This window comes from Bacillus rossius, assembly GCF_032445375.1.
Source record: "Bacillus rossius redtenbacheri isolate Brsri chromosome 9 unlocalized genomic scaffold, Brsri_v3 Brsri_v3_scf9_1, whole genome shotgun sequence".
NCBI classification, from domain to species: domain Eukaryota; kingdom Metazoa; phylum Arthropoda; class Insecta; order Phasmatodea; family Bacillidae; genus Bacillus; species Bacillus rossius.
The window spans coordinates 7,040,543-7,067,761 of record NW_026962012.1 but is presented as its reverse complement, the minus strand read 5'-3'; the positions used below and the strand labels follow the sequence as shown (position 1 = coordinate 7,067,761).

Below are 27,219 nucleotides of genomic sequence, written 5' to 3'. Positions count from 1 at the left end.
CCTTATAGCTGGATAGTAGGCAAATTTAAAACTTTTCATAAATAATTAAAGGATAAACAAAGAGAATTTTGAGTTAGATATGTAGAAAGCAGCCATTCTCCATTTTATTACAATTGAGAGTCCTACAGGACCAACAGCTGACACTCTAAATTGTGGCTCCAAACTTACTGTAAGAACTTTACAAAAATATACACACCCATAACACATGTTTTCCAAATGCAAGAGATGTTCAACGAGATCTTCTTCGACCTCTTTTGGCAGATCAAGGGGTCGGCCTATACAATTTGAAACTGTAGAATGTTGTTTTATTCTTCTTTTCAGTGTACTCTTTGGGATCTTGAAAATATCCGCAGCTTTATTAATCCCCACTCCTTCTTCCACGGCATGTACGGCAGCAATTAAGTCTTCTTCCTTCCATTTGTTATAAATCCCCCTAGATTTACGTGCTTCTCTTGTAGTCATCTAAAACAATAATAATAAACCCGTTTTTAATTTATTCGTGCTCATTTTTAATGTATTCGTGTAATTTGGACCACATTCGTGTAATTTGGACCACATTCGTGTAATTTGGACCAGTGGTCCAAATTACACGATGACTGTTGGACCAAATTACACAACGACACAACTTGAACGCCATATTTGAAATCCCGGTAAATGTATTTTCATATACGTTTGTCAATACACATAAATAAAGTTTACTTTACGAACTTTAATTCTAAATCAAGCATAACTTAAATTGATGAAACTACTTCACTATCCCACGCTTGTAAAATAATTAAATTATTACATGAAAACTCTAAAAATCGTACTTACCTTCGTATTTTCCTTGTCGCTTCATCCACAAGCAAATAACTTTGAACCAGCGCTGTACTGGAACGTACGCAACTGCCAAACGTTCACGGTGCTGCTATCTGTTGGTGGCTCTGAGAAACACAGCTGGCCCGAATTACACGCTGGTCCAAATTACACGGACTTCCCCTACTCAGTTTTATCTCGAGACAAAAAAAAAACTTATTTCATATGTGCAAAAATAACCATAGCCATTTGTTGTACAAAGTTACAATATATTTCTTGTATTATTACAAGCTTTTTCTCGGCAACTGGTTTTCAAAGAAATATTTTGTAAAAGTACAGAAAAAAAAATTTTCTGTGTAGACAAAGACCTCAAGGATGGAACCTCTGATGAACAATAAAAAGCACACGACCACACGACTGCCAACCTTCAAGGGTTGGTGGTACTGAGAGAGGAGTGCCGGCAAGGTGGCGCTACTGTACTCGCGCCCGCCAGGGGCTGGGGTTCGAGTCCCGCTCCATCCATCACGATCATGGTTCTCCGCGGTGTCCCGAGATAACTAACTCCATGCCAGCCCTGGTTCTTGGCTCCAGTCGTTATAGCGGAGTGGTGGTGTAATACGGTACCCACTGCTAGAAGATACAAAACATTTACTGACTCTCGTTCGTAATATGAGATAACTGCATCTTCGTAGAAACCGCGCCTGATTACGACTTCGAGTTGAGTGCTCCGTTACAAACCAAGCAAACACAAATGTGGACGGAAAAAAATAAAACAAGGTTTTGACGTGACGTTTAATAAATTGATGAACGCCGGCTGCACGCACGAAAAATGTCCCGTTGCGCACATTGTCCCGTTACGCACAAAGTCCCGTTACGCTATGTCCCGTAACGCTCATTGTACGCTTGCGCCGCATCTATCTCTCTTCCACTCGATTGGAACAACCATCGATTTGCTTTTTTCGAGGCACATTAAACTTGAAACACTCCCATTCGTTTCCTACTTTTCCCATCATCGTCCTATCCTTAACAGAATAACACAGATTGGAAGAAGTTAAATAGCAAACATGTATAAAAGTTATAGTTAAAATAATCTCTTCGTTAAACCAATAAACATATTTGAATTAATGAGTGCAAATAAAAGTAAATATATCAATTAAATTGTAGATTTCATTACACTCCTTCTTTGTATCCATACAAAATAGTGATAATTCAATAAAATTGATTCAATTTTATTTATAAAAGTGTGCAATAATTTCATCAATGTTTTGTTACGACTTTGTCACGTTAAACTATCGTCCGTAAACCGACTTTACAGACAACCAATGTTTTTTTGCTGTATGCTCAAAAAGATTTTGAATTTTTTGTTGGTGTACAAAGATTATTAGTGTTGGTTCATGTTTAAAATGAGCTAACTCAGTACCGTGAATTGTTTTTCTTCAGAAAAACCGTAAATTAACGAAGATCCCTGGATAATTTGTAACCAGCGCTCTTCGTAAATTTAAGGTGAAAGTTTTTAACAGTGTAAGGGTCTCGTTGTCGTAGAGACATTGAAGGGGGCCCTCCTAATCAGGGGTGTATCTGGGTCAGTGAGGCAGGACATAAGTGCGACGCTCGCTGGTGCTTTTTCATATGTACATATATGAGCAGTGACCGTAACATTAGTATGGCAGATAAAGTATGAAAATACGAAAACACGAGTTTTTAAGCCATCTTACCTCTTTTAAAATGACAGCTTGGATACAGAACTCATCCGCCTACCTCAGCGTATTGTCGTATGTTTTCAGTGAACAGACACCACTCTTGAGCAGTTTCTAAAACACGTGGTTTGAAGGAAGGTAAAGCGGAACGGCGCGGCGGTCATCTTGTTCCGAGAGAGGGAGAGAGTTGGAGAGAGAGGGAGAGAGAGGGAGAGAGAGGGAGAGAGGGCTGAGCGAGCACGTGGCCGGGTCAGGGGGGAGAAGGCCACAGGGGGCGCCGTCGAGAGAGACTGTTAGACAGGAAGAAGGTGTGCTTGGATGAGGAGGTTCTAATTGCTGTGCCGAGAAGCGACTCTGCCGGCTCCACAACACACACACACACACACACACACACTGGAGGAGGGGCGGGGGCCTGTAATCTGCGAGGCCCCGCCGCTTCCCTCCACCCCCCTGCCCCATGCCTCCCCGGGCCACCCCGCGGCGCCGGGCGATACTAATCACGCTACCTGCGGTCCCCCCCTCCCGCATCCTTGCACGGGGGATCATTCATGCCGCCCCTGCTCCATTGATCACCAACTAGTCGACTCACTTCCTGCGCCCCTACTCTTGGAAAAAAAACAACACTATAACAAAGATATTGTAACTTTGTACAACACATGGTTATGGCTATATTTTCCGTATAAGAAATACGATTTTCGAGATAGTACTTTGTATTTCTTACTAAAATTAGCGAATAATTTTAAATCTTAATAGATTTTCATTCAGCGTAGTTTTTTTATTGGAAAAATAATTGGACTTTATTTGTTTTATTATGCTTATTATCATCAATGTGCGCAGTTTAAACTGGAAAACTATTCAGGGAACGATTTACAAATAACTTTAACTATTGGAGGCACTGTAACAACACAAAGCATAAATACCCAAGGAGTGTGAGTGTCTGTGGAAGGTGTAGTCGTCTCATGGCCGTTTTCATGAGAGTGTAATGTTCCCGCATGTATAATTTATTTGCATTATAAATTATTTCATTTTAAATTAATAAGTAATTTAATTTAATATTTTAAAAATATTATTAGCCATGTTTTTATTTTTCATTATTAATTAAAATTTATTTCGTTTATTTTCTAAAATTTGCACATGTTTATATTAATATTTATTACTGATAAGTTATTTTTTTTTCTTTTGATTGAATTAATACTTTACCAACCGTAATTATACTATTACTCCAGTCCTTTTATTATTTTATTTCTAAAATTTATTTGCGTGCAAAATTAAAGTTAGTTTTTTTTTATTACGCCAAGTAAGTGTACGTTTTTAACGCATTCACATAAGTAGACGCAGCAAAAAAAAAAATTTCACTAAATATTTGAAGCCCGGATACATATAAAACAGAACAAAAACATGGACTTCTACACACAACGTCTGCCTCTTGAAAAGTTTTCGAAACACCTTACTTCAGACCTGGACGGTAGAAAAGCAAGCCGAAATGCAAGAAGTTGGAAGTTTGCCTAAGCTTGCGCTGCAGTCTTTCGTCTTGCGTACTTTATAGACGGTTATTTGAAAACGTCGTGAATGAACTTTTTTTTTTTTTGCGTCTTGACTTTATCACGTAGTTCATGAACCCGGACTGAACAATGATGCCGTTTAATAAGATGCACGCAGCAGAAGAAAGATATTTTGAGTGGGAGCTGGCAACGGTCTTCGGTAAGATACCGTCGTAGCGACCGAAATGGCCGGACAGATGATTCTAACCACAGGGTCCTCCCAAAAGCACACAGAAAAAAGTGTTCTGTACTTTTACAAAAGATTCTTTGGAAACCAGTTGCCAAGTAATAGTTTGTAATACTACAGGAAAAAATATTGTAACTTTGTACAACGTATGGGTATGGCTATGGTTATAAGTTTTTCAAGAAAATACCTATTGAGTATTTCTTACGAAAAATGGTCCATTATTTTATATTTTAATCGAAGTTTCATTCAAGCATGATTTTTTTTCAAACTATGAAAAATATAATCGAAGATTTAACAATTTTGACTTGATTTTCTTCTGTTATGATTATTATGTGCGCAGTCAATCCTGGACGGTTTACAAATAACTTTTAACTATTGGAGGTACTGGGACAAACAAAGCATTGAATGCCCAGGTAATAATTCGAACCCAGTATTACTGCGACATTATTTTGTTGTGGTAGACATGTTTTCATTTTAACGTACAAATTAAAAAATATATTTGTTAATTTTAATTAATAATTCCGTTTAATTTACAAAAAAAAATACATCTTGCTCGGTTTTGCCGGCGCCAACCAACCTCCTGAGAGGAATAAAAGAACTTAGTAAGCGAAAATATCATCCCTAAAAAATCAGTTGAGGCGATGCTACCGCGTGGGATAGTGGCATTATGCACTTACGTCGTCCTCGGCCAACTGAAAATTACCGCGGCTCGAGTCTTTTCTGGGGGTTTTGTGGAGTTTTCAGAGTTAGTAGTCATAAAACACCCCCTTCCTCCCAGAACCAGAAGAAAGTTTAATTTTATGAAACATATTTCGGTATGTACAACCCCTATAGACTGATAATACTTTGTACAGCTGCATTACGGGTGGTGGTACTAGACAACCGTTTTTGATACTTGGAACTGTTACATGCATAAGCTTTATTTTCCATACATTCCTCTGACAGGGTGTTACCCGCCATTACTTCAATAAAATCATGCTATGACTGCGAAAAATTTCCCGGTAGCTGTAGATGTTTTTTTTTTCTTTCAGTTTAAAACTCCCCATACGCTCAGTGTACAATCTTAAATACTTTCTCTTTTTTTCTCAATAGCAAGATAGTTCAGCTCTAAATTCAGAGACGTATATCTCCATAATTCACATGTATGATTTTAACTCATATTTTTATGACAAACTTGCAGCTGTAGTATGCCGTTTGAATTCTGACATCCTGCATACAGTATGTATACTTACGTATGTTCTGTAGGTAACCGATATTTGGTTTCTACAACTAAGCATTTTTATAGATGGAGTCCGAACGCCAGGAATACGTTTTGTCTCGAAAATAAACTAAAAGCATAATACAAAACGTACAACTTTATAAAAAAAAACTTTTTTAGCAACATGTTTTAACATTGTCCTTTAGGGTTACAGCTTTCTCCAGGGATTGTTTTTAGTGAGAACAAATTTCGCAAGAAAAACTCAAATTCACATGTAATTTATGTGTGCACATACGTCACCTAAAGCGTTAATTTTTTTTAAAAACTTAGGTAGGATATATTATTTACACGTACGAGATTATTTAAGTCTTGTCACGCCAATATTTTGGCTAAATAAACGTATCAAAAAGTGGTGTTCACATAAACGGCAGTGCCGCTGCGCCCGTGTGCTGTCGGGGGCTCGGCGCGGTGCATTCTGGGAAGTGGGGGGCTGTGAGTCACAGAACACGCGCGTGCCGCGAATGAATGAGAAGGCGGTGGGGTCAGCGCGCCTGGTTTCGAACGAGCTCCGAGGGGAACTTCTCAACCAAGCTCGAAACACGAGCGGGTCTTTCGTTTCTTGGGGAGTGGGGGTAGGGGGATGTTTTCCTTGAACCCCGCGTATGCACTCATGTTGAGTACAATCTATAGATAGGGGCATGCATTTTTCGCGAAAATATCTGAACACTTATTAGACTGCAACAAGGTATTCCCGCACATGTGGTTTCTTCCTTGTTATTGGCGGCCGTCTGCGAGAGAAATCGTTGCCTTATTTGACCGAGCCACTCAGGACGCGTTTGCTTCCGCACTGGATTATCGTGATTGGTGTTGTGACGAAATACGTGTACCTACGTGTACGTGTAGCTAGTCTCGAAATCTTTTCGCGAAATCTGCATGCCCCTATTAGACCCTTTGCAGTTTTCTGTCGAGTACCTGATACACTGGACCTTTACCTCACGCCTAGGGGACTGACCTCACCGATGTTAAAACAGAGACTGCTAACAACCTGCTTTTCGGTACTTAACCTAAACTGGTAACTCGGCCGACTGACCACCCTGATTGAGATGGCCATTCAGCAGAGCCACCGGAACATTAGACTGCAATAAGGTATGCCCGCGCTAGCGAGTGTTCCCATGTGATTGGCGGCCGTCTGTTCAGGCGGGCCACTCAGGACGCGTTTGCCTCCGCACCGGTTGGCTGTGATTGGTGAGCTGACAGTAGACATGTGCCTGAAATAAACCCAGCCAACCACGAAACATGGACAATGCTACAAAGTTTTAACACACAGCTGGTCTGGAAATCTTTTCGCGAACAGTACATGGCCCTACTTATGAGTAGGGACCGGAAAAATTCGCGGATTCAATGACCTCTAGGATAGCCTCCATTATCCTCTGCATTTCTCAAGTAAAGGGTACTAAATTGTGAGGCGTCTCCACTGGGTAGCTTGTGATTCGACGCTTCTTTGGTCGATAGTCTCTCATTGGCCCAGAGAGCTCCAGTTAAACTGCGAGCCAATAGCAGAACCAGCAGAATTGTACACATGTTAGAATTTCAGCCTATCACGAAATTATTCCGCGAATTTTTCCGGTCTCTACTTATGAGTAAAGACCCGGAAATTTCGCTGATTCATCTGGTATCAAGCTGAATTTCACAGTCCTGTGCAGTCTCTATCCAGATACCTACTGGCTGATTACTTAATGTGGAACCTCCCTGTCTGTGCAGTGGGTAAATGTGTTCCGGCGACTCTACGGCTGACGCTCTGTCGTGGAGGGGAGTGCCCCACAACTGTCAGCCAATACTCAAAGAAATGCAAAGGTATGAATGATTTCAGTCTACCTTGAGGCCTAAAGAGTGCGGGATACATCCAGGCCTCCACTTATGCGTAGAGCCACGATTATTTGGCTGATTTATTTATCAACTGTCCTAAGCGTAGGCTCAAAGCTAACACAGTGTGCGCATCAGACATATTTTTCCATATTTTAACTGGTTTGGACTTGATTGTGTCTCACTGCTTCGCTCTGTTTATCACTGGCTGAGTGTCGTGCAGGGCTTGTCAAGTAGAACTGTGGCCTAATCTTCAAAGTAAAGCTGACGTGTATTTTTTATTTGCCGAATGAAAACCGAAAACCCCGTGACTCGAGTAATTCGTTTTTTTTTTCCCCGCCTGACAGTCATCGAGGCGTACAGCAACGTCTGGTTTCTGCCTCCCTTCCCCGTACAGTAATCCACCCCCTAGCAATAACGTGAACACCTGTTCGTGGTCATGTATTGCTACACGCAGTCCCTCGTGGGAAACCTACTCCGACTCACTGATTCCGACTCATACGCCTGAATAATCTGCGTTCGTGCAACTTCACATTTTTTTTTAAAACATTTGTATGCTATCAATATTTTTTTTTTGCTGCTATAAAAGTTAAATACGAATTAGGTTAGGTATTTACTAAAATACGTTTATCGCAAAAATGCGTTCCATATTTTTTGTAGATTATAGGTTTTTGTATGACTGGAAAAGCGTACTAAAATGAAATGTTGGTTATGTAAGGTCAGTAACATATACATATAATACGTAAAACCGTTGATAAAGCAAAAAAAAAAATCTCGTAGAAAAAAAATTTCTGAGAGGGTAGTTTTTGGTTTGTCTGGGAGATGAAACGTTGGTTAGGGTGGGTTAGCTACATTTAAAATACTTTAAAACCGTCAACAAGTATGAAATTTCGCAAAATGGTGTTTTTATTCTGTCCACGTAGCCGCTCGAGCGAGTGGCGAACTTCTGTGAATCTCAGGCTTTCAACGCCTCGTGGCGTGGACGCAGGTGTGCCAACTGTGACTGCTGCAGTTCCCCGTCGCTGCCAACCTCCCCTCTCGGCGCGGCTATTACCGACCGTGTAATTAGAGGAAAAGGCTAGTTTCGCGTGTCGTTCGCCGGCGAATACCAGACCGCACCGACCACAGGTGCATTATGGGGCCGCGGCGGGATGGGGAGGGGGGTGTTAAACCGTTGTTTGACGGGAGAGGGTGAGTTAAGTATGGCTGACACGACACTCGCTATCACGAAAGTGAGCATTCGTTGCTGTCGTGATATAATCTGTTCACATTTACAGAGTGATTGCTAACTCTATTAGCTTTACTATATTGAAGTACCAGTAAAGAGCATAACAGATTGGGGAAAAAACTGACTAGAAATGTTTTTGAGATAAGAGGAAATTTCTAGTAGGCTACATTGCTTAAAGAGCTAGCAAATGAAGATCATAGGTACAAGCTGTGTAATTCCTTTTAGAATTTTTAAATTTTAATAGTGATCAAAAGTCTTATCAACCAAATATTATGTAGTAAATACAATTCTCTGAAGATAAAAATTTTAGACAGAGCAAATAGATAAAAATATGTTATGAACTATCGCCAGTAAGGCTTAATCTTGCACAAGTACTGTCACTAGAGCGAGAAAGTAGCTACCACTCATGGTAGTACTGTGGTGGTAGCTTGGTAACTATCGATACATCAACTATCGATTGTACCGGTTGCCGTGCCAAAGCGTTGTCGTATTCATTTACTTTCATACTCACAATAACTAGACTATTTTTCGAGCGTTCATTTAAATCCCAACTCTACTTTTGGTAAGTTGCTGTCAAAGAAAGCTTTTAATCTAAAAAAAAATGTGGGCGAGTCTTCCAGTACTCGTCAGTGATGTGTAAACATCTAACCTCGCTAACGAGCCAATTCATGTGTTCTCATGTTGCAAATAAACTTTTAATGCGAAACTCGGGCACGAAATTTAACGTAGAATTCTTTTAAAAAAATGCCGAGCGTGATATATATACCAAAAGTATTTTTTTTTTTGGGGAAAAACGGTCAATTGTTTCCTTTTTTTTTTAAACCTTACTATAGAACTATTGATTTCTCAGGGCTAGCCGAACAATAGGAGTAAATTCCCCAACGCTGAACCGGTGACATTTCCCTCTAGACCGAAATTATCATCGCCTGCGTTTTTGAGGTTATACTTCTTTAGGCCCGTTGAAGGTGAAATTTGAGAATGCACCAGAAATGAAATTAAATAAGTCCCTGTTACACAACGGAAATTTAACAGGTTGCAAGTCCAATGCGCATGCATGCAGAAACTGCTGTAGCCACGAGCCTAAGTCCTCCTGATGGCGGACCCACGTGTGACAACATGCACCCGTATATATTCATTTTCGCGAACATCGAGGGCCGTACCAAACGTATTGGTGTGCCAAAGTAAATTTTATGGCAGTGAAACTATCCAGGAATACATTTTGTAAACCTGAATAGTCATAACAAAATATAATCGAAACTTTAAAAATGCCTATTGTTTAATAGCAAGGAGAATTGTTTTGGGTCAAATATGGCATCAAATATTTTTAACATTTTATTGGTTTTCTATTGTATTACCTATGCGAAGCTATATTGTAAGTAGCCTATTTTTTAAACTAATAATTACAGTCCAGTAGATATGTCAATACAAAACTAATCTGAAACATTTTTTAAACGCATATTATACAAACAAATACGTTTGTTTTGGCTTAAACTTCAGAAATCTGTCTGTAAATACTTCCTGCAAACAAACCTTAACAGTAAAAATTTCATCATGAAATAGATTTTTTTTCATGGCGTCGAATACATTATTAGTAGAGACCTGTAAAATTCACGGATTCATTACGCGATAGGATAGAAGTCCAAATACTTTTGACATTATTTTGCTTCAGTGATTGGGCCACAGTTTATCTGAAGGACTCTGGGCCAATGAAAAATCTTTAACAGAAGAATTGGCGAATCACGATCATTCCAGTCAACGGGTGTTAAGAGTCGGTAACCAATCAGCAGATGTAATTTGCACGAGTGCATAGAGGATCATGGAGTCTATCCTTTAGGGATTTGAAATCGCGAATTTTACAGGTCTCTAATAATTAGGCTACCAATTTGTTTGTGTCTTCGCAGTATTACGAACGCTGCGTTATCGCTACATTTCAATGTTAGTTAAGGATTGTCAAACTTGTAATGAGTATTTTTTAAGTTCTCAATATTTCTTTCCGTGTCTATAAATTAAGGCATAATATTATAATTTTTTTGTTTGCTACACCAATACGCTTAGTGCAGCCCCCGATGTTCGCGAAAGTTAATGTAAATGGATGCATCACGCAGGCCCACCAACTTTTCGAGATTTCTTAGATTTACACAGATGGCAGCACCGCGTTCAGGGACACGTTTCCGTTCCGATCCACTTCCGTCCCATTCATGAAATAACTTCTACCGGATTCCGCACACCGAGATGTCTGCACATCAAGTGTGTTTCCAGTGTGGCGTCCGCCACGGAGGCTGCTCGCAAGACGGCGGGCGATCTCGGCGGTAGTCGACGCTGGCGTGGACTGGCGGCAGCATGAAGCGATCCGAACCAGCTGGCCTCGACCGGGCATTTCTGCCGAGAAATCGGCGGAGTTCACATCCGTTGCGTGTGTTTTTCGTGATTTTTTTTTTAACGTAAACATGTAGAATGCACAAACACAGTCAAACCTGCAGACGGATTACGAAACAGTAGAGCACTGCGGAATACGCAGCTGTTCCTCGTTACCAGACTAGCAGCACGGACATTCCACGCAAGTCTCATGCCGGATTGAATCCCGTGTCGCGGGGATACTGAATGAAACAAATCGCGTCAGTAATATATAAAATTAAAAATTAATAAATTAACTTAAAGTTTTTTTTTTAATCATTTATGGTCTGGGAAACAAAAATAAACCGCTATACGCAGAGATGTTTAGCAACTCTTTAAACTATTAACTAAACGCCCAAAAGATTTCCTATTTAATAACTTTTTTTTTTCTTCAAATGATCGTTTACAGGCTCTTTTTTTCCGCAGAATGTCAGTTTACAAACAAGAAGAACATCGTGAGATTACTTGTCGGAATTTCTCTTGCTCAGGGAGCTGTGCGTTAAGGAGACGACAAACGGGGGGAAGAGGGAAGATGAACCCCAGCTGCACATTTGGCCAGGCGCGCGGCGGGTTTCCCCGCGCGGCGAGACACTCCCCTGACCCGGGCACAACCGGCCACCGGGTCCGCGCGACACGCCTGTTCCCGGAACAGCGCCGTCGCTGTCGCAACTGCAGACTACCCCGCCTGTCAGGTGGCAGCGCCACTCGGTCACACGGGCAGAAACGCGACCTTGGGACATCCCGCGGAGGTAGCAAGCCACGGAGTGGGTGTGTGCTATATTTTACATGCTACTTATTAATAGAGATCGGAAAAATTCGAAGATTCAATCGGCGATAGACTAGAATTCAAACACATAGATATGCCTTTTAGATGATTTTCATATTGGCTTACTGTTCATCTTGAATAATCTCAACCAATTATAAACCCTCAACCAAAGAAGTATCGAATCACAGACAAACCAGCTGAGACGACTTATACAAGTCGGCAGCCAATGAACTTGCGTTATTTTCCCGAGTGTACAGGGGTATATGCAGTCTATCCTGAAGGCCAATGAAAACGCGAATTTTGCAGGTCTCTAGTGAGGTCATCACCTCCCTTTCCCCCTGGATAACAAAACATTTGTTGTTGTTAAAAGGAAGCTTATTCCTAATACCTTGCTGATGTGTTGTTAAAATCTTTTTTTGAAGTGAAACTTCTTTGCTTAAGGGACTAGAATTTTCGAGCGTTACGAAAATTCAGATCGCACGAGGGGAATAGTTAGGTAGCTACGTGGTGGGGAACCGGTAGAGGAGGAGACGGCAGGGAAGGGGTAGAAATGACGCAGCATACTTGCATGCTTGCTCACTTTCATACTTACATAATTGTATACTTGTACACTTGCATATTTGCACACTCGAATAAACTTTCACACTCCATACTTGCGCAATAACATAACTTAGCGTTCGCATTCTTGCATTTATGTTTTTGTTCTGCGACCTCAGCCAAAGAGAATTGTGTTTCCTAATAATTAGGGACCGGAAAAATTGGCGGGTTCAATGACCTGTAGGATGAACTCCATAGTTCTACGTTCACTCGGTCAAATGCCACCCACTCATTGGCTGCTGTCTTGTGAGACGTTCCAGCGTAGCAGCCTGTGATTCGATAAAGCTTTGGTTGGGTGTTTCTCATCGGCCCAGAGTCATCCAGGTGAGTTGTGAACCAATAACAGAGGCGGCACTGAGGTATAACGATTTGTATTTTAGCCTATCGCGAAATTAATTCGCGAATTTTTCTGGTCTCTACTAATAATATAATAAGCAATAATTTAACATCTGTCAAGTGAACACGCATACATTTATTTTTAATAATACTCACTTTATAACGGATTTTTAATGACTTTTTCTAGCGTGGTCTTTTCAAGCTATTAAACAAACTTCTTCTATCTTTTGTACAGCAACTGTTTATTTAGCTAACCAATTGCTAATTCTTGTGACTTCAACCAAATATCGTAATAGGTATCGTAATATAAGATACGATATTTGCTTCAACACAAGAACAGACACTTACTCCATAGACTAATTTCTCCATAGAACATTCTCTATATGAGATTGCGAATATTCAAATATAATATACGAATATACTTACCAAACAAAATGTTAGTACTGGGCTAAGCATGGAGGTAAGAAGTAAGAGAGTTGGTGAGTTCAATCTCTGCCAATTTAATGCTTGAAGTCAAACTGCAAACGACCCCTCACTCCTTCCCTATCTGCATAGAAAAATAATTTTTCGTTATTTTGAAGTATAACGCAAGTTTTTGTAGTTATGTTGGTATTATGTTTGTTTAGCAATATTCACTATTTGATGGCATATTTACGATTATTCCTAGCGAGTTAAATTCCAGAAAATAAATTAAAAGCAAAATTAAAATTTCTGAAAAAAAAAACCACGACTCATCCAGGTGAGTTGTGAACCAAACTGATGTACACGTTGTAATAAAAAAAATTGGTTGTCTGTAAAGTAGGTTTACGGACGATAGTTTAACGTGACGTCATAACAAAACATTGATGAAATGATTGCATACTTTTATGAATAAAATTGAATCATTTTTATTGAATTATCACTATTTTGTATGTATACAAAGGAGTGAAATGAAATCTACAATTTAATTGATAAATTTACTTTTATTTGCACTCATTAATTCAAATATGTTTATTACTTTAACGAAGAGATTATTTTAACTATAACTTTTATACATGTTTGCTATTTAACTTCTTCCAATCTGTGTTATTTTGTTAAGGATAGGGCGATGATAGGAAAAGTATGAAACGATAGGGAGTGTTTCAAGTTTAATGTTCCTCGAAAAAGTCAAATCGATGGTTGTTCCAATCGAGTAGAAGAGAGAGATGTGGCGCAAGCGTACAATGTGCGTAACGGAACACAGCGTAACGGGAAAATATGTGTAACGGGACACTTTTTTGTGCGTGCAGTCAGCGTTTATCGATTTATTAGACGTCACGTCAAAAAGATTAAATAAAAATTTTGAAAAATAACCGACTAAAAGGAAGTAAGTAACGGTAGATAAAATAAAAAAAAGCCTTTTAAAAACGGGTTCATTTGTCGCGAAATCTGTCATATTAACAACTAATTATAATATTTCTTAGTGAGTCCCACCTTTATGTACTTTATGTACCTATTTGTTTCTTGCAGACATAGACACAGCAATAATATCAAATATAGGTACTACAGATTGTCACCTACCTATTAATATAATAACAGATCCGAGAAAATTCGTCGGGGCTGCCATTCCCTGCCCCGAAATGAGCTAAAATATTTGCAGTTTTATGAGTTTGTGACTAATTGAAATTGCGTTGGGTACATAAATAAACGTAGTCTTTAATTAATATGAATTTTTCTGCATCTCTACGAGACACATGATAGCTTTTCTATACTGCTATATTTTATTTGAAATTGGGAACGGAGATGACAATGGCACCCCGACGCGACGCGACGGTGTGAACAAACAGCCGCCGCCGATTCATCATATTGCCATCCGGGGCAGTAATCGTGGACGAGGCCAGAAACCGAAGTTTCTATAACTCGCTAAGTGCATAGTAATTCAGGTGCACCCCAACTGGTGAAAAATCATTTGAATCGACGGCGGCGGTGCGTGTCTTGTGGGATAGGTTTGGCGCACGGGCCTGTGGGTACGCTGGTAGGTTGTGTAATGAATAGGGACCGGAAAAATTCGCGGTTTCGATGGCCTTCAGGATAGACTACACATTCCCCTGTACACTTGGGAAAGTAACGGAAGTTCATTGGTTGCCGACTTGTGTAAGTCGTCTCAGCAGGTTTGTCTGTGATTCGATACTTCTTTGGTTGAGGGTTTATAATTGGTTGAGATTATTCAAGATGAACAGTAAGCCAAAATTGGAAAATCATCTAAAAGGCATATGTGTTTGAATTCTAGTCTATCGCCGAATGAATCTGCGAATTTTTCCGGTCTCTAGTAATGAACAAACAGCCGCCATGCTGGTACGTGTGGTGCGGCTGAAATGTCCCACCCCCCTCGGAAGGGGGTTGGGGGGTGGGGGGCTAAGTCACTTCCAGAGCCGTTAGTCCGCGAGCTTGACCGGGCCACATCGGGACGTGCGCCCGGCTTCACTCCCCCCTCGCTGCTCGGCGACAGCCGCGCGGCTCCTATTACCCGCGGCTCATCTCCGCGGAGATGACTTCGTGCCGGCCCCCTCCCGCCCCCTCGCGCCCCTTCGCGCGCCGCGGACGGGTCAGCCGCGAGGGGCTGCAGGGTCAAGTGCGCCCGCCTGCTTCCTCCTCGTTCCAAATGTGTCGGCTCCCCGCGGCCGGGGGTCATCGAACCCCCCGCTCCCTCCCCCCCCCCCACCCCCACCCCTCCCTCTCCCCATCTCCCCGGCCCCGGGTCCACGCAACACGGAACAAGCAGCAAGAGTCGCAATACTCCGCCAACCCTACTCAGCCATCTGGCCACGTTTCACGATTTATGTTGTTTTATTTTACGAGAACGTACAAACTTCTTGATGATTTAACTCGAACTCAGCGATAGTTTTAATAAGTGAAAAAACGTGGTTCGTAGGGACCGGAAAAATTCTCGGGTTCAATGACCTGTAGGATGAACTCCATAGTTATACGTACTCTCGGTCAAATGTCACCCACCCATTGGCTGCTGTCTTGTGAGACGCCCCAACGTAGCAGCCTGTGATTCGATAAAGCGTTGGTTGGGTGTTTCTCATTGGACCAGAGTCATCCAGGTGAGTTGTGAGCCAACAGCAGAGGCAGCACTGAGGTATAACTATTTGTATTTTAGCCTATCGCGAAACGAATTCGCGAATTTTTCCGGTCTCTAGTGATTCGTGTGATAAAAAAAAACCGAAGTCTTCTACACACACACACACACACACACACACACACACACACACACACACACACACACACACACTATGTCTGCATTTTTTAAAGTTTTCCAGAACACATTTACTTCTAACGTAGAAGGCTGAAACGCAACCCGAACGTTAGCCGATGCTTGCGTTGCGTTTTTTTTTTTTTTTTTTTTTTTAGCCTCGAGTAATTAATAAACAAGTATGTGAAAACGTTGTTGTTTAACATTATGCTTCGTGCGTTTCTTGCGTAGTTTACAAACCCGGCATAACGGTCGGGCGAAAAAATTACCGGTTGACTGCGGAATACAAGACAACAGTGATTTACTAACAACCATGATACGAGGCATGGGTAAGAACACAGTTGTATCCAAAATTATAAGAATTGTATTTGCATGTAGACAATATAAATCCAAGGGAAATGAGAGAAACAAAATGTTACGCGAATACTAGAGTGGATGGAGAGATAATATTTCAAGAATTTATTGTAGAATCAAATAAATGAAATATTACCGGCTGGTGTATGTAGCCTAAATCGTCAAGTGTGCCGTTAGCTAACTATTTTTGTGGCCACTAACCAATCAGTGTCTTTTTTTAATGCACAAATAGGTGAAGAAGAAAGTTAAGAAATTGAAGAGGGATAAGATAGTAAATTGTATCACTCAATAAAACATTGTAGAGAATTATAGTGGGAAAGAAGAGTTAAAGAAAATCAGTTGAAGGCAGACAATACAGAGATAGGGGCGTGCAGATTTCGCGAAAAGATTCCGAGACTAGATGAAAGTTAAAACACTGTAACACCGCCTGTGTTTCGTGATTGGGTGAGTTAATCCCAGGTACATATCGATTATAACACCACCAATCACAGTGATTCATTGCGGAAGTAAACGCGTCCTGGGTGGCTCTGTCAAACAAGGCAACGACTTCTCTCGCAGACGGCCGCCAATCACAAGGAAGAAACCACAGGTGCGGGTATACCTTGTTGCAGTCTAATAAGTGCTCAGATCTTTTCGCGGAAAATGCCTGCCCCTATACAGAGACCATAAAGAAAACATGTAATTTACTGTATTATCAATATTTTATGTGCAGATTAAAGAATATAACTAGACAGTGTGGATGAAAATAGCGCGTCCGGGTGGGTAAGGGAGGAGGGGGTTGGATGAGCAGGGTGATGCTAACGGATTGCCTAGGAGTCATCAAGGAAGATCTCCAGGTAGAGCCACCCAGGCTGGCTAGCACGCCAGTGAACCCGCATTGACAATCCGTGGAAAAGGTTTTCTGCTTCCATGTAATAATACAATAGTTGTTTGTTTTTTTCCACACAAGCATTATCATGAAGTGGATGGAATACTTCTTAGTTGTATTATGATGGTATTTTAAAACTGACACAAAGTATACTAAAAAGATCGAGAAGCTTCCATGATTTCATTAGCAAAGCAGTCAACAAGTGTGTCACTGGTTGGACAGTAAATAAGGAGAACACTCAGTTAAGGTGGTCGCCTGGTCGGGCGCACGAGCTCTGAAAGCGCGGGGCCGCTAAAGGCGACTTTGGCCCGCGCATCACACTCCTTACCGCCTCTACGCGCCAAGTACGACCCGGCACGCAGTCGGTAACGCACCCCTATGGGACTTTAAGCGGTTACCCCACAATTTTTATGCTGTAATATTAAAGATAAAGATAAGGATTTTAGGCCTATAATGTCCTTGAAAACACCCGTTTTAGCCTCTTCGACTGTCCAAAACAAATGCATGTTAAAGACGGAACCATGAAACTCAATTTTTATATAACAACTGCAATGGTTCTTAAATGCTGTTCGTAATGAGATACTTTCAAGAAATCTTGAACGGACTGTAAACAGCTCTGTGACACCCGGAGCTCTGCAAACAGGTGGCCCGTGCCTGGGGTGAGGACTAGCTGTTTACAGTGAGGCGGGGCGATAAGTGCGACGCTCGCTGGTGCTTCAAGCGCGGTGTCGCCTCTAAGCGCAAGGCTGTGGACTGGTGCATGGGAGCTGTGAGATCTGAGTGGCAACCATAGCATTAACGGCGGGGAAGTGAAGGAAAAGTGCATTGCAAGTCTCTTGAGTGCTTTCAAGAATCTTTACAGGGTGTTAAATACCTAAAAATTAACCTCATAACAGACGTTTTAACCATTTTCACTCTTCAAGAAAATACGGTTTGAAAACTTAAAACTGAAACAGAACAGATTTTTTTTTTGTAAACAGACCCCACTTGGATCTTAATAATTTTTTTTCCTATCGCGTGGGTTTTTTTTTTTTTTTTTCAGAAGCTCTGCACATTCTATCTTTCTCATGAAAACCGATAGCAAACTTTTCATTTTTGTAAGGTTTTCGCTTGATTGAGGACCGAAGATGCGTAAGTAGAGTCGAAATGCTTCATCAGCTACAAATTAATAAAGTATACGTAAGCTATTTCCATTTCTCAAACGCTACTTTGTGAACATATACTTTGAATAAATAAATCGCTACGGTACATTTCCAAAACAAGTTTATGAGTTAAAAACCTCCAGTTCACGTTTAGGAATGTTGCCAAACATTTCATGGGCGATCAGTTTTACACAAATATGATGTATAACTTAGTTAGTCATTGCGATTTCATTATTTTTTTAATTTTAAATAAGCTTGTTATTCCCACGCAGTGGCGTACAAATGAATTTTTTCCGGAAGGGGGGGGGGAGGTGGAAAGATGAAAAATGGTGTGTATATATATATATATATATATATATATTAGATTTGAGTACGTGTATTCAAAAAAACTTAACATTACTATTGACAGTAACGAACTGGCATACGGGCCTACAGTAGTGCACTGTGTGCACTGATATTTTGCAAACTTTTCCATAACTTCGTAACACTGTTCCCACGCTGTGTGCGAATGTTCCGACTGCGAGGAGACAGTTGCGAAACCTCTTCCTGGAGAAGTCGCGCTTGAATTAGCATCGACGTGGTGACTGCACACGCAACGGCTTGCGCGTGACCTTGAAACGTTCCACGAACAAAAACTGCCCGTAAAGTCGATATTGTCCGGTGGGATATATGATCGCCGAGTGAAGGTGCCGCGAGGACGCGAGGACAGCCAGTGTCTTCAGGCTGAGAAGGAAATAAAATGTTAGTCGCGGACATAAAATTCGAAAGAGTCAGCTCGGACTCTTAAAAGTAGGATGGTGTCAGCAAACTGACTAAATAGGCTTTACGTCAGTCAGCAGAACAACGTCATACGAGCTTCAGGAATCACGTGGCGGGTTGTGCCTCATCATAAAGTTTACACATATCATTTGTTTCCAAGTGTTTTTTTGACGCGACAACGTCTAATAAATCGATGAACGCCGGCTGCACGCACGAAAAAGTGTCCCGTTACGCACTTTGTCCCGTTACGCTCATTGTTCGCTTGCGCCGCACTCGATTGGAACAACCATCGACTTGACTTTTTCGAGGCACATTAAACTTGAAACACTCCCATTCGTTTCCTACTTTTCCTAACATCGTCACATCCATAACAGAATAACACAGATTGGAAGATGTTAAATAGCAAACATGTATAAAAGTTATAGTTATAATAATCTCTTCGTTAAAGTAATAAATATATTTGAATTAAAGAGTGCAAATAAAAGTAAATTTAACAATTAAATTGTAGATTTCATTTCACTCCTTTGTATCCATACAAAATAGTGATAATTCAATAAAAATGATTCAATTTTATCCATAAAAGTATGCAATCATTTCATCAATGTTTTGTTATGACATTGTCACGTTAAACTATCGTCCGTAAACCGATTTTACAGACAACCAATTTTTTTTTATCTACTGACGACTTACAGGAAATTCTTGTGGAAAATAAGTGCGGAACCGCTCATACCTTCGTCAGAGGCTGCAAGGTTCAGCGAGAGTAGTGCTGAATGCTCGTATGGCGAGGGTCGTGGGTTCGACTCGTATTCATGAGCACTGGGTCGGGAAAACAAGTGGGTCGGAACCCAGAACAATGTTGGAGGTACCGTGACGTACAACCACGTCAAACTGTCAGTTTGTCCAAGTCCGCGGCATCCACGGTGGAGGGGATCGGGTTTATGCTTATCAAGGAAGTCACGATGCAGCTGGCGCGTCGTATAAGTAGCGTATGCAGAAAAAAAAAACATTTTCTGTATTTTTATAAAAGATTCCTTTGTATACCAGATGCCAAAGAAATAGTTTGTAATACTGCAACAAAGATATTGTAATTTTGCACGACACATGGATATGGTTATTTTTTCATCTATGAAAAACGTTACTCGAGATATTACTGAGCATTTCTTACGAAATTTTGAGGATAATTTTAATGTTTGAATCGATGTTTCATTCAAGCATATTTTTTATATATATGGAAAAAAATAGAATTTATATTATTTGACTTAATTTTGTTTTATTATGTATTTTAATTTGTGCATTTAATACCGAAAAGCTATTCAGGTCATGGTTTACAAATACCTTTGTCTATTGGAGGTACCTGGACAGCAAAAAGCATAAATGCCCGGGTAAGAATCCGAACCCAGAATTACTACGAAGACTATCCGTTGTTTTCATGTGCATGTGCAAATGTACAAATATCTCTGATTGTACATGCATATTTCTGTTCCAATTACCAAAAAAAAAAATTGTACAGAGTAGGCCTCTTGTACCAGGCAGACACTTTTCCATTTTGTCTTTGGGCTGACCGTTTCTGTGGCAGCGAGGTCATTAGAGGCGGCAAACACACAACAGCACAGACCAGCAATACTGGGGAAGGAATAATAGATGATGGTCCTGAGAAAGTAACCATGCCAGCATTTCCTTGAAGTTATTTTGGAAAGCCATCGGCATGACCAGATCGGCAGTCGAACCCGGTTTCTCTTGAATGCGAGCCCAGTGGCTTACCATGACGTCACCCTCGCTCCATAACAGACATGTATTGCGGTCTGCATGGCGGGCATGAGAAGGCAAGAGTCTAAAATTTAGTTTTTATCGTATGACTATTTTGTATTTTTTTATGGCATAAATCAAGTACAAATAATATTCTTACCAAAGGGAGAAAATATTTCAAACATTATTTTTGCATAACTAATAAAACTGATTAAAATACTGCCTTATAAACATTTCAAGACATCCCTGTATCACGAATTATAACTCAAGCTAAAGTAATGAATTCTGAACCCTTTGGGATTCTGAGAATATATGTTATTAGGAACTTGATTCCTTTCTCGCACATAGGCTAATTATAGCTGAAGTTTGAATTAAAATTATTTTTGCTTTTAATTCCAGGAAGAAGGAAAAAAGTTCGAAACAAGTACAAAACATTGGTCAAATAGTTTATTCATCTTTAATACATTTTAAGCACTAAAATACAATCTTATTACATTATAAGGAACGTAACTATCCTCTTTTTCTGTGCACGTCACGTATAAAATAGATAATAAAGTTCATTTTCGTACAATTCAGTCCGTTACCTTGCTCGTGCAGAACGCGAAGTGTAGGTAAACAGTGTGTAGGCTATACGGCGATAGGTATTTATAGCTGGAGAAAATCACAGCCGGGTAACGATATCTTCATGTCGCTGTTCCATAAATGGCAGGTGTCAACAGGTGTTTACGAGATGACAGGAAAGTTGTTGTTCGGGGGGGAAAAAACAAACCATAAACAGCTCATGACCACAGAGGCGAAGAAAGTCGGTAGTTGCACAGATCGTGAGGCAATAAAGGTGTATTCTGCCTGCGTGTTGTCGTCCTTATTGACACACGACCGTTCGTCAGCCACGCTCATCTGCTGCTCCCTCCTCGTTCGCGTCGGCGTGACCTCAATCAGTAGCTTATAAAACACGTACACAAGTCATACTTTTACTGTTACTTTATCATTGTGAATCCTGTGTTACACGGTATTCGTTTTTTTTTGTTTTTTTACAAATACAATGTAAGTATGTATATATTATAAACACGGAACCCTAATAACGGATTCTTAATCACTTTTAAATATTTGCTCATTAGTTAGTATTCAACTGATCATTCTAATTTAAGATCTTAAAGAGATATTAACTTATGGCCCCAATGTATAACATTATATATATATATATGGGTCGAGCCCACTGAAAATGCAATTTATTAACAATTTCATAACAATTCAGAAATATGTACACAATAGGGACATACACGTTGGCGCTTTGTCTCCCATAATCACCACAGAAATATTTTGTACGATCACTGCATTAAGGGGCCCGCCTATTCTGGATTGTACTTGTGTTGGTGAGATGGGATGATAAGTGAGACGCTCGCTGGCGCTTCTAGTGCGGTTTCGCCTCTAAGCGCAAGGCTCTGTACTGGCGCGCAGTCTTCTCTCCGTGCATTGAAAAATCTATGAAATTTTAGCGGCAGACATAACATTAGATTCCGGAGCAATGAAAAAAAAAGTGTAATGCAAGGTCCTTGAGTGGTTTCAAGAATCTTTGCAGAGAATTTAATGACTAAAAATTATATTATTTTCACTCTCATAAAAATGCAGTTTAAAAATAAATACGGAACCAGAACTACCCATCCGTCCTCAGCGCATCATTAAATGATTTTTCATAAACAGACTCCACAGCAGTTTTCAAATCGCGTGGTTTCTCCTGGAGCTCTGCACACAGTGTGTGTGCCCGGGTAGGCGGGGCCCTTACTCCCTTCACACGCTTCTGAAACATTGCAGGAGCGCGTTGAATTGCCGTGCGCAAGATAAGAAGTGATTTACATTTAAGAGTTGTCGTCGAAAGAGCATGTAATCCTAATGAATCTTAGATTCCTTTAGCCTGTGCCTGTAATGCTGTTGGCTTAACGAGATTTTCTGTAAGAAGCGAGACCAGGACTTAGTTAAGTCTGCTGCCATCGTGAATGCGGTCCCAACAAACCTCCTTTTTTCAAAAGATAGCTTTTTTACTTAGAAATTTCATTTAAATATTATAAGAGAACCAGTGCCTAATGTGGCCCACTTTTAGTTTGAAATTCGTTTTAACTCGGCAACTAAACGTCTAGGAAGCCTTGATCTTACGCAGTTGCGAATGAGAGTGTATTAAAAACATGGTGAATGGTGGGCAAGATAAGGTGAAATAGGTAAAAGTTTGGTAGAATGCTGAAAACAATAAACTATAAAGTCATTTAAAGCATGTTTGCCACAAAGGATGGTTGTGAAGGTAAAGAAAAATGCAAGCAGAAGACACGCACAAGAGACACCGTTTGCTGTCTTCGCTTCTTCGCCCATTTCACGTCGTGCGCAGCAACCCTCGAAGTGGAGCCCCCACACCCGACACTGGGCGCAACAACGGCAGCATCGCTCCAGCCCCGATGCCCTGAGATCGTGACGTCGGAGGCCACCCGGGGAGTATCCGGCGAGGGGCGGCAGGACATCGCCGAGAATCTCACCCTCGAGTCACTTGCCGGGGCGCCCCGGAAGAGCGCTATCGCCTTACCCGGGGGGGTCCGGTGTCCGCGACACGCAATCAGGGTGTATTAGTGACCTCAGAGGCGAAGACGCGGCCATACCCTGGGAGGCTTCCGGTGGCCAGTGCTGATCCTCGTCGCCTCGAACGTGAAGCCGTTGTGATCTACTACCCGCTCGGAGACTTTAACGAACGTGTAGAACGTGTGCCTGCAGCGTCGCTGTTGGGAATTTCAAAGGTACAGACTGGGTGTTAACGCCGCAGATTCTTCCAAGTGACATCGGTACCAACTTCATGCTCATAAACTTATGAGTAAAATACCCGTCGATTCCATCACCCCACAAGTACCGCGTTTGTGTGCAAAGCACCCGAAAAAAACCCTGCTGTCGGGAAAGGTTTGTAATGGAGTCACCTCCTTGCACGACAAAGACTATGTAGTAAGTACATGTGGAGCTTTGCGGTCGTGTAAGCAGCGTAATTGTGTCCGTTTAGGTAACCCCTCCCCCTCATATTTACAGTGACATTATGTTTGTTTGTTTTTTTTAATTTACAAGTATAAACATTTTTGGGTTTCATTGTTGAAGCATTTTTGATTTGTTTAAGAGCCAGATCGCTAATGTTATATTTTTATGTTTCCGTAATCTTAGCGTATGGAATAGATCGACAGATCGCAATTCTACGAAATCTAGTCAACATATATATCACAGTTCCGGAAATAAGAGGGGGGGGGGGGGGTGTTGGATTGTCACCTCCTCCCTGGAGTTACAGCCTCGTTTACACTGATCGAGTAAAGAGGTCGAGTGTGCAGGGCCAAGTAGGCTCGCCTAGCATGTGCTCACACTTTAAATCGCCACACCTTTTATACGAAAGAGTAAAAAGTAACACAGTAGTCATCCTCCTGAATTTCAAACAAGATGTGAGAGAGTCTATCAGTACTCGCGGCAAAAAGCACATTCATGTGTTCTCAAGTTGCAAATACACTACTTGTAATACGAAACTCTGGCACGAAATTCAACGTAGATTTATTTAAAATGACGCCGAGCGTTTTAAAAAAAAACGCAAATCGTGTTTCAAATTAAATTTCTGGGCGCGAATCACACGTGGTTTCCGCACCAGCCGCTAGAACTCGTTGCCGGAGCAGCTTCGTCGACTATCGAGTCATTCGATTTGCAGAGCGAAATTTTAAACTATACAATGAAAAGGCTCCAATAAAGGCAAAAAAAAAAGGCTTGAAAAAATAGTAAAACCCAGCTTTGGACCTGATTCTTGACAAGGAATTTTTATTAAAAAAAAACTGCCCATCTTGTTAGAATTCATTGAACAGTTAATACTATTAAATTCTGATCTTGTCTTTGCGAACTTTTGTTCACGCCATCTGTCACAGATGGTATCGCCGTGGTTACACATTTCCGGGCCCGTTCATGAAATGACTCCCGCCGAATGCCGCATGTCACACACCAAGAAACTGCGAAACGCGCGCGCGCGCACGGCGACCAGGGACGGCGAGCGTGTGACGACACGCACAGCACGGTCTTGTCTCGCCGGGTCCTCGACTCGCCCTCCACCCGGGTCTGGTCATGGTATGAGGGGGGGGGGGGGGGGGGCTCGACCCTACCCGGTGCCCGCCACAATCCTGTCCACACCGACACAGGCGGTGCCGGGTTCCCAGTTAACGTCAGCTGTGGTTCCCAGAGCGCTGAAGAGCGCCTGTGCTATCTGGCAGTGAGCGCTCTGTGCCAGGCTGGAAGCGTCACCGAGAACACTGGAGGTTGTGGGTGCGAAGCGTCAGCTGTATCAGATTTTGACGCGCCACTTAGTTATTGCTGTATGCAAACAACTATTTTCTTTGTAGGTACTAAAGTAGGATTGTGTTAAATATAAATATTCTCACATTGTATTTCAACGTAATGCAACATACAAATAAACTATAAAAAAAAAGCTATTTTTTTTACGAAATATATGTATATTTTTTAATAAGAATAAATTAAATATTCACATATTTTATAAAGTATTCCAAATAAATGAAAAGCTGAAAACTTAGAAATAAATTTCATATTTGAAATATTTTGATTCATACGGACAGAAATCAATTCTAAGAGTTCTAAACGACTAGTGTTAAATAACACAGTGTTTTTTTTTTTTACTTCTCATTGTTCTACTATTGCAGATTATAACAATTTGAATATATTCGATGCTATCACTTGTGACAATGGCAGCTTCAATCCCTCTCGAGTATTCATTTAGTTTTATTTGATTCAGGAGGGTTTACCTGTGTCTACTTACATACCTTAAATTCTAGTTCAAAACATTTCTTTCATCAAAATTTGTATATCACTATTGAAAATCTGTTTCTAACACCATGATATTTGTAAATATTCAAAACCAATCAATCTGAAAAATTTAAAGTTATGTTTTGCAACTGCATTATTTCTTTACTGTACGATAGCACCTAGGAGTCTGTGTAGACAGTTGAGTGCCCGATGAGATGGCTGAAGCCAAAGATGCGCAGATAAGCCAGGTTGGACAGCTCATGGACCGAGTGATGTCTTGTGGTCCACAGATCCGGCGAGCGGATTGGGTGTCGCGTGCACTGAGCCGTCGTGGGGCCCCTACGGCTCCGCCTACTCTTACTCGCCGCTGCAGCCGTCGGCACTGGCTTACGGCGGCGAGCTGCTGGACCCTGCCGCCCACCTGCCCCCCGGTGAGTGTGCCCTCCAGCTCCAGTCCACCTTCCTCTTGGTCACCTGCCCCCTGGTGAGTGTGCCCTCCAGCTCCAGTACCACCTTCCTCTTGGTCACCTGCCCCCTGGTGAGTGTGCCCTCCAGCTCCAGTACCACCTTCATCTTGGTCACCTGCCCCATCTCTTCAGCTACCTTCCTCTTGGTCACCTGCCCCCCGGTGAGTGTGCCCTCCAGCTCCAACACCACCTTCCTCTTGGTCACCTGCCCCCCGGTGAGTGTGCCCTCCAGCTCCAACACCACCTTCCTCTTGGTCACCTGCCCCCCGGTAAGTGTGCCCTCCAGCTACAATACCACCTTCCTCTTGGTCACCTGCCCCCTGGTGAGTGTGCCCCCCAGGTCCAACACCACCTTCCTCTTGGTCACCTGCCCCCTGGTGAGTGTGCCCTCCAGCTACAATACCACCTTCCTCTTGGTCACCTGCCCCCTGGTGAGTATGCCCTCCAGCTACAATACCACCTTCATCTTGGTCACCTGCCCCCTGGTGAGTGTGCCCTCCAGCTACAATACCACCTTCCTCTTGGTCACCTGCCCCCTGGTGAGTGTGCCCCCCAGCTCCAACACCACCTTCCTCTTGGTCACCTGCCCCCTGGTGAGTGTGCCCTCCAGCTACAATACCACCTTCCTCTTGGTCACCTGCCCCTAGGTGAGTGTGCCCCCCCAGCTCCAACACCACCTTCCTCTTGGTCACCTGCCCCCTGGTGAGTGTGCCCTCCAGCTACAATACCACCTTCCTCTTGGTCACCTGCCCCCTGGTGAGTGTGCCCCCCAGCTCCAACACCACCTTCCTCTTGGTCACCTGCCCCCTGGTGAGTGTGCCCTCCAGCTACAATACCACCTTCCTCTTGGTCACCTGCCTCCTGTTGAGTGTGCCCTCCAGCTACAATACCACCTTCATCTTGGTCACCTGCCCCCTGGTGAGTGTGCCCTCCAGCTACAATACCACCTTCCTCTTGGTCACCTGCCCCCTGGTGAGTGTGCCCCCAGCTCCAACACCACCTTCCTCTTGGTCACCTGCCCCCTGGTGAGTGTGCCCTCCAGCTACAATTACACCTTCCTCTTGGTCACCTGCCCCCTGGTGAGTGTGCCCTCCAGCTAAAATACCACCTTCATCTTGGTCACCTGCCCCCTGGTGAGTGTGCCCTCCAGCTACAATACCACCTTCCTCTTGGTCACCTGCCCCCTGGTGAGTGTGCCCTCCAGCTACAATACCACCTTCATCTTGGTCACCTGCCCCCTGGTGAGTGTGCCCTCCAG

At 42.1% G+C, this 27,219-nt stretch overlaps 1 protein-coding gene across 2 annotated transcripts in view; it reads left to right on the top strand.

Moving 5' to 3' along the window:
* LOC134542541 (protein lozenge-like) overlaps nt 1–27,219 on the top strand; it is a 346,143-nt gene that overhangs the window by 298,998 nt on the left and 19,926 nt on the right. For both annotated transcript variants that reach the window (XM_063386897.1, XM_063386896.1), the window contains exon 4: nt 25,785–25,925. In XM_063386897.1, the coding sequence (XP_063242967.1) occupies nt 25,785–25,925 (141 nt within the window). The remainder of the gene's footprint in view (nt 1–25,784; nt 25,926–27,219) is intronic.